Below are 19,282 nucleotides of genomic sequence, written 5' to 3' on the forward strand. Positions count from 1 at the left end.
GGGTGCGGTGGCTCACACCTGTAATCTCAGCACTTTGTGGGGCCAAGATGGGCGGATCACCTGAGGTCAGGAGTTCGAGACCAGCCTGGCCAACATGGTGAAACCCCGTCTCTACTACAAATACAGAATTAGCCAGGTGTGGCGCATGCCTGTAATTCCAGCTACTTGGGAGGCTGAGGCAGGAGAATAGCTTGAACCCGGGAGGCGGAGATTGCAGTGAACCGAGATCATGCCATTGTACTCCACCCTGGGCAACAAGAGTGAAACTCAGTCTCAAAAAAAAAAAAATTATATATCCTAAAATCACTCGTTTTAAGTATTATCATCCAAGGATTTTTAGCACCTTCTACAGAGCTGTGCAGCTATTGCCACAATCCAATTTTAGAACATTTTCATCATCCCCAAAGATCCCTTTACCCATCACTCCCCAGTCCCACCCCCAGTAGCAAGCAACCACTCATCTACTTCCCATGTCTATTGATTTGCCTTTTATGGACATACTGTACACTTCCATTCATATGAAGTGTCTAGATAAGGTACATTCTAACGGGTGACTTTTCAGGGTTAGCTTTTTTCAAATGATAGGGAATTTCGTGCTTCAGAAGATGCTTTTTCTGCTGTGCTACTTACCTGTGATTTATTGTGTGGGTGGGATTTCCTTGGAGGCATGTATGTGTGTGTTTGTTTTGCACAGTAGCAACCTTTTTTATCCGTTGATTAGTGTTCTGTGGAACATCTGGTTTCATGCCCATCACTGTGACATATTTGGGGAGACACAACAGAAGATATATCCCTAGTGGGTGAAATAAACCTAACAAACATGAAAACAAGTAGCGAGGAGTCAATGACAACATCTAAGCAAGCGTTTGGCTGTGGGATGCTTTTATTTGAGACATGTTTATCAAGCACCCTGTGCCAGGCCTCATGCAAGCTGGAATGCCCTTGTGCTGAACAGGCAGAGCTGGGTAAAGGCCAGGGTTAGGGAGGGGTGATAATGTGGTGCAGGAGCAGACACGGAGCCACACAGCCAGGCTGTCTCTTTTCAGGTTGCTTTCAGTCCTTCTGGTGGAAAGGCTTAGTTTGGTGCAGGTGATGCTTCTAGCAATTTTCTGTCTCCCTTTCAAGAGACCGTACCAACCTTTTGCAAGAAATGTTTCTGGCTGGAATTTTATAATATTGGCTTTTGTTCGCTTTTACTAAAGTAGGGCCAGATTTGAGGGTGCCTTGAAACCCAGGCCCATCTTGGTGTGCCCAGATAGAAGCTATAACAAGCCTTGGCGCAGGGGTAGGACCTGTGTTATCTCTGGAGCCGTAGGCTAGGCTGTAGGCACTAGAGTTAAGAAGCTTCCTTCTAGCCGGGCGCGGTGGCTCACGCCTGTAATCCCAGCACTTTGGGAGGCTGAGGCAGGCGGATCACAAGGTCAGGGGATCAAGACCACCCTGGCCAACACGGTGAAACCCCGTCTCTACTAAAAATACAAAAAATTAGCCAGGCATGGTGGCAGGCGCCTGTAGTCCCAGCTACTCTGGAGGCTGAGGTGGGAGAATGGCGTGAACCCGGGAGGCGTAGCTTGCAGTGAGCCGAGATGGTGCCACTGCACTCCAGCCTGGGCGACAGAGCTAGACTCCGTCTCAAAAAAAAAAAAAAAAAAAAAAAAAGAAGCTTCCTTCTGAGGCTCTTGGAGTAATTTGAGTGTTCTGTGGCCTGCCTGGGCAGAGAGTGGACAGGAAAGGTCAGGAAAAGTGCATGTGAGGACTACTGAGGGCGCTGATAGCGCCTCTCCTTCCCAAGCTCACTTCTCCGGCTCTGACCTTTCAGCGCTAAGCTCCCCTTGGCCCTGTGGGATGGGGCAGTGTCCAGAAGGGTCTTAGAGTCAGGGGTTTTTTTTGTTTTTTTTTTTTAAAGTCATGTTTCCGTTGGGCGTGGTGGCTTGTGCTTGTGATCCCAGCACTTTGGGAGGCGAAGCAGGCGGATTACCTGAGCTCAGGAGTTGAAGACCAGCCTGGGCAACATGGTGAAACCCCATCTGTACTGAAAGTACAAAAAAACCAAAAGCCCAGCATGGTGGCGCACGCCTGTAATTCCAGTTACTCGGGAGGGTGAGGCAAAAGAATCATTTGAACCTGGGAGGCAGAGGTTGCAGTGAGGTGAGATCAAGTCACTGCTCTCCAGCCTGGGCGATGGAGTGAGACTCTGTCTCCAAAATAAATAAATAAATAAAGTCATGTTTCTACACTGGATGTGCATGTCTTCAATAATGGGGACGGGACAAAACATACAACTGAAATACAGTTCAGTGGGTGGGTTGGTGTCTTTATTGTTGGGCGACGTGTTTATACAAGGAAGGAAGCACTGAGTGGGCCTGTTGGCGATCTGGGCTTGGGAAACAGCTCACAAAGGAACTGCTGGAACTCAAGGCTCTGGTTCCCCTGGGGGATCTGTGTACAGGTCTGTGTGTGTCCTTCATTGCCGGGATTGTCCTGCCAAGCTAACGGGATTGTGCTTTGCATTTCAGACTTTTGTCTAGTGTCGAAGGTGGTGGGCAGATGCCGGGCCTCCATGCCTAGGTGGTGGTACAATGTCACTGACGGATCCTGCCAGCTGTTTGTGTATGGGGGCTGTGATGGAAACAGCAATAATTACATGAGCAAGGAGGAATGCCTCAAGAAATGTGCCGCTGTTACAGGTAAGACAGTAATAGTTAGAGCTTTTTTTTTTTTTTTTTTCCTCTTTTTTGAGATGGAGTCTTGCTCTGTTGCCCAGGCTGGAGTGCAGTGGTACAATCCCGGCTCACTGCAAGCTCCACCTCCTGGGTTCACGCCATTCTCCTGCCTCAGCCTCCCAAGTAGTTGGGACTACAGGCACCCACCACCACGCCCAACTAATTTTTTGTGTTTTTAATAGAGACATGGTTTCACCATGTTAGCCAGGATGATCTCGATCTCCTGACCTCTTGATCCACCCACCTCGGCCCCACAAAGTGCTGGGATTACAGGCGTGAGCCACCATGCCTGGCCCCTGCTTTTTTTTTAAACAGGGTCTCACTGCAGCCTCCACTTCCTGGGCTCAAGCAGATCCTCCCACCTCAGCCTCCTGAATAGTTGGGACTACAGGCACACGCCACCACACCTTGCTCATTTTGAAATTTTTTATAGAGATGGGTCTCCCTGTGTTACCCAGGCTGGTCTCAAACTCTTGGCCTCAAGCAATTCTTCCACCTGGGCCTTCTAAAGTGGTGGGATTACAGGTGTGAGCCACTGTGCCCAGCCAGATTTTGCTATTTAGAGAGAATTTATTAACTGGAATGTGGATACTTTCCTCTCTTTATTAGTTCTTGACAGTGGAATCTGGGCGATGTTTTAAAAAGCAGAAGAAACAGGCACCGTATGAATGCCCTGTGGCCGTACAGTGGTTTCACAGCAGACCCTCACTCCTCCGCTTCCCAGAAAGGCAGCAAAACAACAGGGCAGAGTTGGAGCCATCATGACCCAGCTTCCTTTCTCCCTCTTTACTAAGTGCAAGTTTCAGAGCAGACCGATGAGGAAGTAGCCTTGCCTTCTTGAGCAGAGGCTTTTTGATCCACTCCAACAGGGCTGCCCCTCTTGTTCCCTGGGTATTTGGGTTATTTTATTTTATTTTGAGACAGAGTCTTGCTCTATTGCCCAAGCTGGAGTGCAGTGGAGCAATCTCAGCTCACTGCAGCCTCAGCCTCCTGAGCAGCTGGGATTCCAGGTGCCCACCACCATGCCTGGCTAATTTTCGTAGTTTTAGTAGAGATGGGATTTCGCCATGTTGACCAAGCTGGTCTCGAACTCCTGGCCTCAGGTGATATGCCTGCCTTAGCCTCCCAAAGTTCTGGGATTACAGGTGTGAGCCACTGCGCCTGGCCGCTATTTGGGTTATTTTAATTGTGGGACAAATGACTTGAATAGCTCACCCAGCCAAGTTATGGATCAAGTTAAAACAAACATACGTTCTGGAATCTATCCTCTTTGTGGCCCTCACCTGCCAGGGGTTCTGTGGAATCAAGGTAATTTTGACCCTGACAACCTCACAGTTTAAATTAAAACCTAAACCCCCCAGCAGCGTGCCCTGGCTCTCAGCTGAGTGACAAGGACTTCCTGAGAGCCGATGGTGATGAGACGTTGGCCCTTTGGGGCTGCTCCATCCTAAGTGTTCCAGAGACCCAAGGGTTTGGCCATCCAAATCCTATGTTAAAGATTTTCACTTTTTTCTTTTTTTCTTGCTTAGTTGCCCACCGGGCTGGAGTGCAGTGGTGTGATCTTGGCTCACTGCAACCTCCGCCTCCTGGGTTCAAGTTATTCTCGTGCCTCAGCCTCTCAAGTAGCTGGGACTACAGGCGCACACCCCCACACCTGGCTAATTTTTGTGTATTTTGTAAAGGTGGGGTTTCACCATGTTACCCAGGCTGGTCTCAAACTCCTGAGCTCAAGCAATCTGCCCACTTCCCAGAGTGCTAGGATTATAGGTGTGAGCCACTGAGCCCAGCTAACATTTCACTTTAACTGAAAAAACAAACAAACAATTACACTGGCCTTTAAGTAAAAAATAAATAAAAATATTTTCAGTGGCACTCTCCCTAACATGTTTTTTTGATGACTTAGCGTTGTGTCTGTGAGCCACCATTGACCCAGTTACTGTATTTCTATCATCAACTATGATTCATTATGAAGGAGGACTTGGGAGAAATATTTTTTGCTACCTTTTCTGAGCTATCCCAGTCAAGAGTTGCCTTTAGCAAATGTATGTGTCCATCCTGGCTGTTCCTTATCTCCTCAGGAAGGAAGTTGAAGTGTTGAGAACTCAGGCAGTGGACAGTGAGCATAGCCAGGGGACGTGGGTGGCTGTGTGTTCCTGGGAGCAGGCAGGTTAGCTGTCTCCCTAGAGTCTGGCCCTGTCTCGCAGGTCCAGAAAGCACATATTGGCATTTGACTGTCTCTTGAGGCGCTCCCATGTGAGTCTGTAAAGAGCTAAACACTGCCAGGGTTGCTAGTGCCTGGGGTCCTTTGCCAGCATATTCTCTCCCAGGCAGGCTCTGTGGGAAGGCAAGTGAGAATGAGAATGCCAGTGTATTAATTCATCATGAGAACCGGGACCGCCCCGGGGAGCAGGCACTCATGTCCCCGGGCCCGCGTCTGTAGTCCGCATAGGCAAGTCTCGAGTCCAGTTGTCAGAAGACTGCTTGATGGAGAGAGGCAGAATGAGGGGAGCTGGTTTGCAAGGTGACCGTTTAATAGCATCAGGCTAGGCCAGGCCCGAGGCTGCGGGGGAACCAGGATTCCCTCCATCTTGGACAAGGTGTAGGAGATAAAATAAACGCTGTGTAAAATTCATCATGTTAACCTTTAAAAAAGTGTTTTGTTCCTGCTCCCCCTCACAAACAGATGAGGTCTTTTTATGTTGCCCAAACTGGTCTCAAACTCCTGGCCTCAAGTGATGCCCCCCACCCTTCAGCCTTACAAAGCACTAGGATTACGGTTGAATTTGTTAGATGATTTGATACAGTTAAGCAGATTATTTGGCCCTGGAAGTCACTGTGTTTTATTTGTTTCTTTGTTTGAGATGGAGTTTTGCTCTTGTTGCCCAGGCTGGAGTGCAGTGGTCAGTAGTGCGATCTCGGCTCACCACAACCTCTGCCTCCCGGGTTCAAGCAATTCTCCTGCCTCAGCCGCCCAAGTAGCTGGGATTACAGGCATCTGCCATCACGCTTGGCTAACTTTTTGGGTTGTTTGTTTGTTTTTTGAGACGGAGTCTCACTCTGTCGTCCAGGCTGGAGTGCAGTGGTGCAATCTCTGCTCACTGCAACCTCCACTTCCCGGGTTCAAGCAATTATCCTGCCTCAACCTCCCGAGTAGCTGGGACTACAGGTGTGCGCCACCACACCCGGCTAATTTTTTGTATTTTCAGTAGAGACGGGGTTTCACAGTGTTGGCCAGGATGTTCTCAATCCCTGACCTCGTTATCCACCCGCCTCACTCCCAAAGTGCTGGGATTACAGGCGTGAGCCACCGTACCCGGCCCTAACTTTTGTATTTTTAATAAGTTTCACCATGTTGGCCAGGCTGATCTCGAACTTCTGACCTCAGGTGATCCACCCGCCTTGGCCTCCCAAAGTAATGGAATTACAGGCATGAGCCCCTACACCCGGCCAAGTCACTGTCTTTTTGAGGTCACTGTGTACATCTTTGCTCTGATTCCCTGCAAGTTGATCTTAAGTTTCCCCTTCAGGAGGCAGTCTTGCTTCCTCATTTCCGAGTGTGGTCTGGCACGCACATTGAAGGTCCTATGTAAAGGAGAAATGGATGCTGTGGTGAGAGGCACACAGGGCCAGCTCATTCTTTGTCCCCGGCAGTCTCAGAAGCACTGTCTCACTATGCTGTTTCTTTGTCTCCTTGCAGAGAATGCCACAGGTGACCTGGCCACCAGCAGGAATGCAGCAGATTCCTCTGTCCCAAGTGGTAGGTTCTTAAAGAGACCCGCGATAGAGTGAGGCCACCGGATGGGTCATTGTGAAAGGACACTTGTCATTTGGGAACTGTCACAGGCTTCCCTCTCATGGTTCTGTTTACTCAAAATTGGCAAACCGGGGGCTCTGCTTGGGCTGCCGGCTTCTGGCTCCGGCGTCCTTACATGGGGGAGTTTACACTGTCCAGCGGACACAGGGGCCAGGGATCCTGCAGCACTCCCTGGCTGGCCCCCGCCTCCTCCTGGAGGACAGGGGATGGAGGTTGCTGCTGCCCATGAGGCTCAGGCCCCTCCCTGCTGTGCGGGTCTCCAGCTGCTCTGCTGGCCCCACTCCCCACCCACCCTTCTGTCTGCCTGTTCTGCCTCCTCTGCTTCCTTTGTTCCCTGTTGCCATCGCTGTCCCCTTCCTTGTGGACATCCTCTGTCCTCTGCCACCCCTGCCTCCCCGCCACTGCAGTGCATGATCTCAAGATGTGTGTTAGCTTGCTTTGTAGTACTGGCGGCCGCTGCCCCATTCCTCCTTTATGGTTTAAGGACTCTGCATCGGGCGCTTGGGGTGAGTGGTCCCGATGCACTACCAGGTAGCAAATGCACCCTCGGGTCAGGCCTCAGGCCGTGGGCTCTGGGAGGCGGCCATGGAGGGGGGACTGCATCGCACCCCTGCTGGAGGATGGGACTCCCCCGTCAGCTGCAACCCACTGAGTGCTCTGTAGCTCAGCAGCTGTTGGGCCAGCTGGCTTACAGAATGCTGGGGCGTTAGGGTGGTCACTTTCCAGCTTTGCTAGGCCAGGAGTCCCATGCCTGTCCTGGCGTTGCTCTGCCTGGCTCCGTTTATCCTCTGCTAGCCCCGCCGCACGCCTGCTCTGGTTTCCATCCTGTTGGAGCAGAACATGTGCCCCTCACTGTATTAGAAAATGTGAACAAGACTGTGTTCCTTATCACATTAGGAGCTATGGCGGGCTTGGTTTCTATAGGAACCCTGAGGTGGCGGCAGGGCCGCCTCATCCAGCACTCTCAGTGTGTGCGTAGAGCCAATTAGGGCTGGGGTGACGCAGCAGAGCCAGCCATGGAAGGGGCTCCACATCCCTCTTTAAAGGTGTGGTGTCCACACTCCTCAGTGGGCCCTTCCAGACCCAGCCCCAGCTAGGCCCATGTCCTGTGTCCGGCCCAGCCTCCCTAACACAGATATTTGTGTTTCAGTTCCCAGAAGGCAGGATTCTGATGACCACTCCAGCGATATGTTCAACTATGAAGGTAAAACTCCAAAGAGGCCGGGCTCGGTGGCTCACGCTTGTAATCCCAGCACTTTGGGAGGCTGAGGTGGGCGGATCACAAGGTCAGGATATCGAGACCATCCTAACACAGTGAAATCCTGTCTCTACTAAAAATACAAAAAATTAGCTGGGCGTAGTGGCACACACCTGTAGTCCTAGCTACTCGGGAGGCTGAAGCAGGAGAATTGCTGAACCTGGGAGGTGGAGGTTGCAAGGAACCAAGATTGCGCCACTGCAGTTCAGCCTGGGCGACAGAGTGAGACTCCGTCTCAAAAAACAAAAAAACTCCGAAGAAACTTACATGTGGGGCAAAACATGTATTCTTAGTTGGGTATTGAGAGACACTTGCGGATTTCCACTGAGGAAGTTGTAGCGCAGGGCTCCCCTCGCAGGTGGTGGCAGCCCCCTGGGGTTAGAGTCAAGGTAACAGGCCCCATGTGGATGCCCCCACCAGCAGGAAGGAGGCCGAGCCTGCGGAGATGCACTTTAGAGGCACAGCCTGGTGCGTGGCTCTGGGATGTCCATTGTCCCTGCCCCTCTCACTAGCGGCTTGGCTGTGGGCAAGTGGCTGCTGCCCTGCCTCCATGGCTGCCACCCTGCCTCAGTGTTCCCACGTATAAAGTGAAGGGCCCCAGACAGGTCTCATAGAGACGCAGCCACTGCACGTAAAAGGCCTAGGACGGGACCTGGCAGAGAGCAGTCTTCAAAGCTCTGAAGCCGCCATCTGGACCCGTGGGGCAGCGCGTCAGAGCCGCTGCGCTGGCCTTGGGTGTAATTTACAGGCTTCTCTACCAGAGAGATGTTTCTCCGTCAGCTGGAGCAGCGAGCCTCCTCAGGCACTTTCTGGCTTGCTTCCCCTCCTTGCGGGCCCTACTAATTTGTGTTCCTTGGGCTGTCTTGCTCCCAGAATACTGTGCCGCCAAGGCGGTCACTGGACCTTGCCGTGCGTCCTTCCCACGCTGGTACTTTGACGTGGAGAGGAACTCCTGCAATAACTTCATCTATGGAGGCTGCCGGGGCAATAAGAACAGCTACCGCTCTGAGGAGGCCTGCATGCTCCGCTGCTTCCGTGAGTCTGCGGCCCCTCAGCCCAGGAAACCCTGCCCTTGAGGACCCTGGGCCATCTCCCCATCCCTAAAATATGAAGGCCTTGGAAATGCTGTTCTTGGGCCCACCAGGGCGGCAAGGCCTCTAAGCCCCAGAAGAGCTGGAATAAAGTCCCTCAGAAAGAGCTCCCCATGGAGGCCCTGGCTGAGGGGATCCCCTATGGCCGCTCTGTGGAATGGGAGCTGTGAGCTGACCTCAGGCCGTGTGTTCTCTTTCAGGCCAGCAGGAGAATCCTTCCCTGCCCCTTGGCTCAAAGGGTAAGTGGCCCCTTACCCTCCTCCTGCCATCAGCCTGCCTCCTCCCTTCCTTGACTGAGCTCAGCCCTGCCCAGTTGTGGTTTACATTATCCTTCATTGCGAACATCATCTTGGCAGAAAGTCATATTTCTGCGTGAGAATGGCGAGGTGGTGGTTTGTCTCACCATTCAGTGTACATAGTTGGGGCTGGAGTGAGTCAGTCACGAGGCAGGCCCTGCCCAGGTAGCGTGGGTGACTGGGGATGAGGTCTTCCTGTTGGGCATTTGAGGACTGCTGCACACGGGCCTGAGACTGGCCTGGGGTGTGGAGGGAGCGCTGTTGTGTGGGGCATAAGAGTTGGTCACGGGTGACAGGATGGAGGGCCACAGGCCAGGGTGTTTCTTAACACAGTCTGGCCTGAGCAGGAGGCCAGCCCTCTGGCCTGTGTTTCTGAGCCTGAGTTGCAGATGATAGTGTTGGCACAAAAGACCTGCCATGCCAGTCTGGCCTCTTTCTCCGCCTGTTTCCCTGTGAAGGAGCTGGGACCTGGCCTGGGAGTCTGTCCTGTTCTAGCAGTGAAACCTGGTTTGCCAGGCATGGGACTGGGAAGCAAGCAGTCTGGGTCTGGAGGGTGGCCCCAAAAAGGCCAACTCTGCGGCTCCATAGCCACATGGGGGAGGCTGCCACAAGAGGCCACACTCCTTAGCCGGAGCCCCTCCTGAAGAAAAGCATCTGAGCTGACCAGTGGGACTGCAGTGGGGCAGACACTATTAAATTTGCTGGCACAACTCTGAGGACACCCTCACTTCCACCCTGACTTCATCCCGCAGCAGCTGTCAGCCCTCCCAGCCCCTGCAGGGCTCTGTCTTTCTCTATTGCCAGTCAGTGTGTGTGTGCACAAAGCCCCTAAGGTTTCATGTGTACACACCTGTGCTAAATGTTTTTTACACCCTTGTGCATCTCTTGGCCTGGGGCTCCTGTGCAGGTTGCCCCATGTATCGGGGGAAACCCCACCCCTGATATTCAACTTGGGTTCTTTTCTATTTCCCTAAGTGTCAGCTGGTCTGAGAAATAAAGGGAAAGAGTACAAAAGAGAGATTTTAAAGCTAGGTGTCCGGGGGAGACATCACATGTTGGCAGGTTCCGTGATGCCCCTGAGCCGTAAAACTAGCAAGTTTTTATTAGCGATTTTCAAAAGGGGAGGGAGTGTATGAATAGGGTGTGGGTCACAGAGATCACATGCTTCACAAGGTAGTAAAATATCACAAAGCAAATGGAGGCAGGGCAAGATCACAGGACCACAGGATGGGGCGAAATTAAAATTGCTCATGAAGTTTCCACACACATTGTCATTGGTAACATCTTATCAGGAGACAGAGTTTGAGAGCAGACAACCTGTCTGACCAAAATTTATTAGGCGGGAATTTCCTCGTCCTAATAAGCCTGGGAGCGTTACAGGAGACCAGGGCTTATTTCATCCCTTGGCTGTGAAAGACAGCTGCCCCCAGGGGGGCTGTTCAGAGGCCTACCCTCAGGGGCGCATTCTCTTTCTCAGGGATGTTCCTTGCTGAGAAAAAGAATTCAGCCATATTTCTCCTATTTGCTTTTGAAAGAAGAGAAATGTGGCTCTGTTCTGCCTGGCTCACTGGCAGTCAGAGTTTAAGGTTCTCTCTTGTTCCCAGAACATTGCTGTCATCCTGTTGTTTTTTCAAGGTGCCCAGATTTCGTATTGTTCAAACACACATGCTCTACAAACAATTTGTGCAGTTAACGCAATCATCACAGGGTCCTGAGGCAACATACATCTTCCTCAGCTTACGAAGATGACGGCACTAAGAGATTAAAGACAGGCATAGGAAATCACAAGGGTATTGATTGGGGAAGTGATAAGTGTCCATGAAATTTTCACAGTTTATGTTCAGAGATTGCAGTAAAGACAGGCAAAAAAAATTATAAAAGTATTAATTTGGGGAACTAATAAATGTCCATAAAATCTTCACAATTTATGTTCTTCTGCCATGGCTTCAGCCGGGTCCCTCCGTTTGGGGTCCCTGACTTTCCGCAACACTCAAGAGTTGGGCTTTTAGTTCAAAAAGAAGGAACACAGACGGCCACTCTGCTGGCACACACATAGCATGGCACCTCCTTTTTTGGGGGAATCTCCTTGATGCCATCTCTGGCAGGCTGTGTCCTCTCCAACTGCAGTTCTGTACCCTCTCTGGGTTGGGGAGGGGCATTTGGTCCTCAGCCTGAGCCCACCTGGATTCCCCAGGCCCTTGGTGAGCCCCACTCTGGCTGCAGCTCCCCTTGCCTGGCCCATCCTGAGGCCCCTCTCTTGTCCTCAGTGGTGGTTCTGGCGGGGCTGTTCGTGATGGTGTTGATCCTCTTCCTGGGAGCCTCCATGGTCTACCTGATCCGGGTGGCACGGAGGAACCAGGAGCGTGCCCTGCGCACTGTCTGGAGCTCCGGAGACGACAAGGAGCAGCTGGTGAAGAACACATATGTCCTGTGATCGCCCTGTCACCAAGAGGACTGGGGAAGGAAGGGGAGACTATGTGCGTGCTTTTTTTAAATAGAGCGATTGACTTGGATTTGTGCGATCATTAGGGCTGAGGTCTGTTTCTCTGGGAGGTAGGACGGCTGCTTCCTGGTCTGGCAGGGGTGGGTTTGCTTTGGAAATCCCCTAGGAGGCTCCTCCTTGCATGGCCGGTGGTCTGGCAGCAGCCCCGAGTTGTTTCCTCGCTGATAGATTTCTTCCCTCCAGGTAGAGTTTTCTTTGCTTGTATTGAATTCCATTGCCTGTTTTCTCATCACAAAAGTGATGTTAGAACCATTTCTTTTGTTTGTCTGATTTATGGGTTTTTTAAGTATAAACGAATGTTTAATAAAAAACATTCTGAAAGAAGGAAAGTAATTACTTTCAAGTTTAATAAAAGGGGATCTTCCCCTTTAAAATAAATTTCAGCATGTACTTTCTTTATGGGAGTCCCAATTTCAGCCCTACCAAAACGATTACAAGACATTATCTGAGGTGTCCCATTCTAGAAACATACCCCTCAAAATAGCGTCTTTCAGATCTTTTTGAATGAATCCACAAGATGAAATAAATGTCCTATTATTGAGTGCCCGTGAACTTTCACCAAACCACACTTAGCCTCACCACCTGTGAACGCTGATATTTTCTTACTCTATTTCACTTTGTAAAACTTCTGGCTACAACCCTCTGCACTGCTCTTGATGCTCCACTATGGACTGTAGCCCACACCTTGAAGCACTGCCCTCGAGGGCGCAGGAAGGGTGCATGCTGTCCAGGCCTCGAGGACCAAGACCTTCCCGGGTTGGAGGGGCTTAACCGAGTCCTTGTGGCGTCCATGATGCTTCTCCTCTCATGATTCTGTGCTCTCTGCATCCTGGAGGGGTGGTGGGAGGGCCCTCTAGGTCAGGCCTTGCACTGCCTGCACTGGGCTTTTCTGTCAAGTCTCCCACATGCCCCTGTGTGGGAACGGGGACAGAGCGCACTGCCCGGCTGAATTTGGCCTCCAGGCCCAATTCTCCTGCCACCTGTGGGTGTTCCTTTCCCAACACTAGACTCTAGAAGCCCCTTTTCTCCCTCCTCCATTCCACCAAGGAGGTCCTGGGGTACAGGCATCTGGGCACCCCATGAGGTCAGGCTGGACTCTGCTGGCCTTGGAGACACAGGAGGAGTGGCCGGGTGCAGTGCCACAGGCCAGATAGTGCTTTCGACTGCTTGGAACCAAAGAACTCATCCCTTGGCCCTTCCTAGAAATCCCTTAGGGCTTAAAAATCTCTTCCAGAAGCAAATTGAGCAAATAGCTGATCTGCTCTTGTCCCACCTCCCTCACCTACAGCAGATGCTGCAAAGGGATCGTGGTGTGTCCTCCCAGCTAAGCCCCGCAGGCCTCAGCCCGCTCTCCAGTGGTCATTGCAGCTGGCTCGGGGTTGGTGAACAAGTGGAATCTACTTAACACATCCCAGACAGATCAGACACCAGGGGTCCTGGTGAGCCTGTGGCCCAGGGAAAGAGGTCCTGGGAGTTAGGAGCCTCTCCACCTGCAGCACTGTGGGTGCGGCCCCTAACCCCTGCAAGCCTGCAAAGTCCACACATGCACCTCTGCCTGGCAGGAGCCTTTCTCCACCAACTTCAATATAGGCTGTCTCCTATCTTGGTCATGTTAAAAAAAAAAAAAAAAGTTGTGCCTTTGGAACTTTTCAAAAACTTGAGAATTGGCTGGGTGCGGTGGCTCACACCTGTAATCCCAGCACTTTGGGAGACTGAGGTCAGGAGTTCCAGACCAGCCTGGCCAACATGGTGAAACCCCCTCTCTACTAAAAATACAAAAAAAGAACAAGGTGTGGTGGCAGGCGCCTGTAATCCCAGCTACTCGGGAGGCTGAGGCAGGAGAATTGCTTGAACCCGGGAGGCGGAGGTTGCAGTGAGCCAAGATTGCGCCATTGCACGGCAGCCTAGGTGATAGAGCAAGACTCTGTTTCAAAACAAAAAAAACTTGAGAATCACTTAATTCCACCATAATAGGAAGTTAGATGAAGGGAATTCTCTGAAGCCCAGTTGAGCTTCTGTAGGTTTCTAGTACAATGAGCCTTTATATGTTTCTAGTGCAGAAGCTGCTGCTCTGTGACCTGTTTCTCCTGCCTGAACCTGCCCCTTTCTTCTTGTGGCAAGGGAGGCCCTGGCCCCACTGCTCCTGGCAGCTCGACTCCATCCGGGCCTCTGGACTCTTTCCAGGGCGACTGGCGGGCCTCACCGCAGCAGACACTCTTCAGGCTGCTGCCGCTGTGGCCCTTGAAGCTCAGCTGTGTCATGTGTTCAACTCTTGGGGCCTTTTATGGCCTGACAAAGGCCCTCTTTTTGTTGCAAAGGCTGCCCAACAGTGGGTCAGTGGCCAAGGCATTCAGTGGCCACTTCACATCCCTGTCCCCCTTGGGCTGCTGGCACCGTTGAGAGGTGAAATGGGCTTTATAAAAAATCAACTCGTTGCTTGTCTGCAGTGGTGTGACGAGTAATTGATCACAACCAGTTAACAGAGTTCTTTGTTCCTTCTGCTGCTTCACTTGACCAGCCTGAAAAAAATCATCTCACCGAAAATATAAATCAGTTCGGAGCTTCTCACTCGCCTTTTTCCTGGTCCACACACTTGAGAAAGGCAGACAGTGTGGCTGTCCCCAGAAAGGGTTCCCCTAGGCCATCTCCTGGGTAAAGATCAGGACAAAGGGCTTGGGGGTTATACAAACTCATAAACATTTGGGGCCCGGTGCAGTGGCTCATGCCTGTAATCACTTTGGGAGGCTGAGGCAGGTATATCACTTGAATCCAGAAGTTCGAGGCCAGCCTGGGCAACGTGGCAAAACCCCAACTCTACAAAAAAAAATTAGCCAGGCATGGTGATGCATGGCTGCACTCCAGTTACTCAGGAGGCTGAGGTGGGAGGATCGCTTGAGCCCAGGAGATCGAGGCTGCAGTGAGACACGATTGCACCACTGCACTCCAGCCTGGGTGACAGAGTGAGACTCTTTCTCAAAAAAATAAACAGGCCGGGCGCAGTAGCTCGCGCCTGTAGTCCCAGCACTTTGGGAGGCCGAGGCGGGCGGATCATGAGGTCAGGAGATCAAGACCATCCTGGTTAACACGGTGAACCCCGTCTCTACTAAAAATACACAAACAAAATTAGCCGGGTGTGGTGGCGGATGCCTATAGTCCCAGCTACTCCGGAGGCTGAGGCGGGAGAATGGCATGAACCCGGGAGGTGGAACTCACAGTGAGCTGAGATCGCGCCACTGCACTCCAGCCTGGGCGACAAAGCAAGACTCCATCATAAATAAATAAATAAATAAATAATCATTCCTGGGTATGTGTGCCTCTTTCTTCCCCCAGTGTTAAGCGCAGGCCTGCCTGATGGGTGCAGCCTCCAGAGGGCAGGCCCACCGGAACGGGACCTATGGGTCTTGGCGTTAGTTCATGTTCTGCCCTTGGGACTCTCCTGGACTCACTCTTCCTAGGTCCCGAAGACAGCGGCCACTTGGTCCAGTGTCCTGTTTGCCAAGTCTCCCTACAGTGTCCCACATCAGACAACGTGAGGGAAAGCATAAGTCTCTCAATTTGTAAAAATGCCCATGTTCCATTCACATCTGACTTCCAAAAACAAGTCTGGGTGTGAGTAGATGGTGAAAGAAGAGGTGAAGCGCTACTTCCTGGGGTGGGATACAGACTGATTTCATGTCCTTGGAGGGAGAGCAACAACCCGGCACCTGGGGAGGGAACACCTTAGACCCCAGGAGGTTGAGGGGTGGGGAGGGTGTAATCCTCCCTCTGGCCTCCAGACCCAGCACCGCTGCTTGGCCAGACTGTCACCTGGTCCTCCTGAGTCCAGCAGCATCTGCAGCTGCTATTCTGACCCACTGTAAGAATAGCTGGCGCAGTGGCTCAGGCTTGTAATCCTGACACTTTGGGAAGCCAAGGCGGGCAGATCACTTGAAGTCAGGAGTTCGAGACCAGCCTTGCCAACATGGTGAAGCCCCATCTCTACTAAAAATACAAAAAGTAGCCGGGCATGGTGGTGCGTGCCTGTTGTCCCAGCTAGTCGGGAGGCAGAGGCATGACCATCACCTGAACCTGGGAGGTGGAGGTTGCAGTGAACTGAGACTGTACCACTGGCACTCCAGCCTGGGCGACAGAGTGAGACTCTGTCTCAAAAAAACCCAACAACAACAACAAAAAACCCACACTAGTAGACATGGCCAGTCTAGAGCCATCCTGCACCTGAAGCCATCAATGGCAGCTCCTGAATGTGGGGCCCTCTCTCCCAACACACAACATGTTTCTAAACATAGGGACAGGCCCAGCCTTATTCCAGTCTGGCTGGTACAAAATCATAGGCTTCTGATGCCCAAGGAGCCCTGAGCTCTACCCCATGTAGTAATGGAGCCTGCAGCTCAGTAGCACCGCCCATGGGGCTTGACCGAACCAATGCTGTGGTGTTCCCAGTGACGTTTCCCAATTCCTGCCTGGGCACAGTGCTCACGCCTGTAATCCCAGCACTTTGGGAGGCTGAGATGGAAAAATCATTTGAGCCTGGGCAGTCAAGGCTGCAGCAAACCATGCTCACAGTGCTACCACTGCACTCCAGCCTGGGCAACAGAGCAAGACCAGACCCCATCTCTAAAAACAAACAACAATTCCTGAGCTGGGCACCCTGGACCCCTCAGGTTGTGTGTTTGCATGTGGGAAGGTGGCCCACAGAATGTCTCTCCTCTGGGGAGGAAGCTGCTTTTTGGGTTTGTAATGACAGGCAATGACAGCAAAGATCAGCAGCTCAGACTTGACTCCCTTGTGTGGGTCCTAATGAAGTGCTCCCCAACCTTTCTGGCACCAGGGACTGGTTTTGTGGAAGACAGTTTTTCCACAGACTGGGGCGGTGGGGAGAAGAGGGTGGTTTCATGATGAAACTTCCACCTCAGATCATCAGGCATTAGATTCTCATAAGGAGGCCGGGTGCGTTGGCTCACACCTGTAATCCCAGCACGTTGGGAGGCCAAGGTGGGTGGATCACTTGAGGTCAGGAGTTTGAGACCAGCTCGGCCAACATGGCAAAACCCTGTCTTTACCAAAAATACAAAAATGAACTTAGTGTGGTGACACACGCCTGTAATCCCAGCGACTCGGGAGGCTGAGGCATGAGAATCACTTGAACCCGGGAGGCGGAGGTTGCAGTGAGCCGAGATCACACCACTGCACTCCAGCCTGGGCGACAGAGTGAGACTCCGTCTCAGAAAAAAAAAAAAAAAAAAAAGATTCTCATAAAGAGCACACAGCCTAGATTCCTCGCATGCACAGTTCACTATAGGGTTCCTGCTCCTCTAAGAATCTGATGCCGCTGCTGATCTGACAGGAGGTGGAGCTCACGTGGTGATGCTCACTCGCCTGCTCTGCATCCGGGTTCCTAACGGGCTGCAGACCAGTGCTGGTCTGTGGCCTGGGGGTTGGGGATCCCTGTCCTAGTGAATGGGAGACTGTGTCCGGGATGTCTGAAATAAGACCTGCTGATCCCCTCGCCCCTGGAACCCGGCGGCATGGTTGAGGTTAATGCTACAGATTGGAGTCCGGTTGATCATAGATGCTTAATGAGATGCTGTATGAAACAACACATTTGGCCCCAGCCTCTGTTCGTCAGATTCTTCAGAGTGGAAGCGGAATGACACATTCATTCGCTTTATCAGCAGCTAACGCGGTAGAGGGCGGTCTCTCGCTCCTACAGGTCTTGCTGAGTGTGCCAGGAATGCATGACCCTGATAGCTCTCTCCCTTGTTTTTTGTTTTTTGGTTTTTTTTCTTTTGAGACAGTTTCACTGTGTCGCCTAGGCTGGACTACAGTGGTGCAATCTAAGCTCACTGCAACCTATGCCTCGCGGGTTCAATTCTCTTGCCTCAGCCTCCTGAGTAGCTGGGATTATAAGGGACACACCACCAGGATTGGCTAATTTTTGTATTTTTAGTAGAGATGGGGTTTTGCCATGTTGGCCAGACTGATCTCGAACTCCTGACCTCAAGTGATCCACCTGCCTCGGCCTCCCAAAGTGCTGGGATTACAGGGGTGAACCACTGTGCTTGGCCTCCCTTGGTCATTTCTTGGGGTTGTGTTTGCAGCAAGCACCTTGAGGGGTGAGGGCGGGCTGGGGATAGCCAGGTAGGTCGCCAAGCTTAGCATGCCTCTTTGGTAACAACCCACTCCCTGTGCAGCTGTCCATCTGGGGGAAACCCACACATGCTGGCGCCTATGCTGCTTCGTGTGAGCAGGAAAGCCTTTGTCTCTGACCCTGGAGTTTCGAGGCTTCTCCCAGCATTTTTGAAATAGTAAGAGGCTCACATACTAGCCTGTTAAGTGGAATCAAATCAAATCCGAGACCCAACAGTCAGCTGGGTGGAGGCCAAGCCTGGGCCTTTCTAGTTGGATTGTCAGTCCCTTGGCACTTCCCAGGGATGGTCCGTGGAGATTTCCTGATGATCAGGATCCCAGAACATCAAGGGCCAGAGCAAGACTGGCTGTGGTCAGAGGGCCAGTCCAGAGCTTTTGTCTTCTGGGAAAGGAAACTGGGTCCCTGTATACTGTGTGCTTAAGGTCATCTGTCTCCTGAGATGTGGTTGATTTCAAAGAAAACATTCAGGAACAGGGATTATGGTGTTTACAGAGCCAACTCTCTTCCTGTAAACTTCAAGAAAGAAACCCAACCCGCCTTGCTGCAGCTGCTTTTCCAGTCCCCCCATCAGCCCTCGGGCGTGCAGGAGTGTGAGACCTGCTGGGAGGACGAGACAGTGCACTCCTTGGTCCCACACCGTCTTGGCTTCCCAACGCAGTTAAATTGACATCCAGAAATCTTCCTAAATGGCAGAGATTAAGTAAAAGCTTTCAGGGTTCGAGTGACCCCCAGAAGGATGGCTGCTGGTGAAATGTTAGAGAAGGGGTAAGTTGACCTAGCAGTGGATGATGTCAATACCGCTGCCAGCCGGAAACACAGGTCCCTTTTTCCTACAGGGAGGAAAAAGGGAGGTTTACACCCTCAAGGCATTTTAGGCAGAGATCATCAGGGAATAAACAGGGAAGGGCAGGCTGGGTGCGGTGGCTCATGCCTGTAATCCCAGCACTTTGAGTTCAACACCAGCATGAGCAACATGAGGGAACCTTGTCTCTACTTAAAATACAAAAATTAGCCAGACGGGGTGGCGCGTGCCTGTAATCCCAGCTACTCGGTAGGCTGATGCGGAAGAATCGCTTAAACCTGGGAGGCGGAGGTTGCAGTGAGCCAAGATCGTGCCACTGCATTTCAGCCTGGGCGACAGAGCGAGACTGTCAAAGAAAATTTAAAAACAGGGCAAGTCAGAGCCATAAATGCCAAGGCAAGAACAACAGGGAAGTCCTACATGCCACCTGTGCCTGTTGCTATGTGAGGAGTGACCAGGGCCTGGGAAGGACAGACATAAGCTACGGTCCCTGCCCCTGTTAGTCACGGTGGATGAGAAATGAATGGCAAGGCTGGGTGCAGTGGCTCATGCCTGTAATCCCAGCATTGTGGGAGGCCAAGGAGGATCAATTGAGCCCAAGAATTTGAGACCAGCCTGGGCAACATAGTGAGACCCCATCTGTAAAA

At 51.8% G+C, this 19,282-nt stretch overlaps 1 protein-coding gene across 4 annotated transcripts in view; it reads left to right on the forward strand.

The window, feature by feature from the left end:
• Positions 1-12,080, forward strand: part of SPINT2 (serine peptidase inhibitor, Kunitz type, 2) — a 47,838-nt gene extending 35,758 nt beyond the window's left edge. The window contains exons 2-7 of one of the 4 annotated variants that reach the window (XM_011973317.1): positions 2,517-2,687; positions 6,421-6,480; positions 7,688-7,762; positions 8,669-8,830; positions 9,087-9,125; positions 11,450-12,080. In XM_011973317.1, the coding sequence (XP_011828707.1) occupies positions 2,517-2,687; positions 6,421-6,480; positions 7,688-7,762; positions 8,669-8,830; positions 9,087-9,125; positions 11,450-11,616 (674 nt within the window). In that variant the 3' untranslated portion in view covers positions 11,617-12,080. The remainder of the gene's footprint in view (positions 1-2,516; positions 2,688-6,420; positions 6,481-7,687; positions 7,763-8,668; positions 8,831-9,086; positions 9,126-11,449) is intronic. The other 3 variants (XM_011973318.1, XM_011973319.1, XM_011973320.1) reach the window with 3 other exon arrangements.
• Positions 12,081-19,282: the final 7,202 nt, after the last annotated feature.

The sequence above is a fragment of the Mandrillus leucophaeus genome, unplaced genomic scaffold (genome assembly GCF_000951045.1).
Source record: "Mandrillus leucophaeus isolate KB7577 unplaced genomic scaffold, Mleu.le_1.0 Scaffold137, whole genome shotgun sequence".
NCBI classification, from domain to species: Eukaryota; Metazoa; Chordata; class Mammalia; order Primates; family Cercopithecidae; genus Mandrillus; species Mandrillus leucophaeus.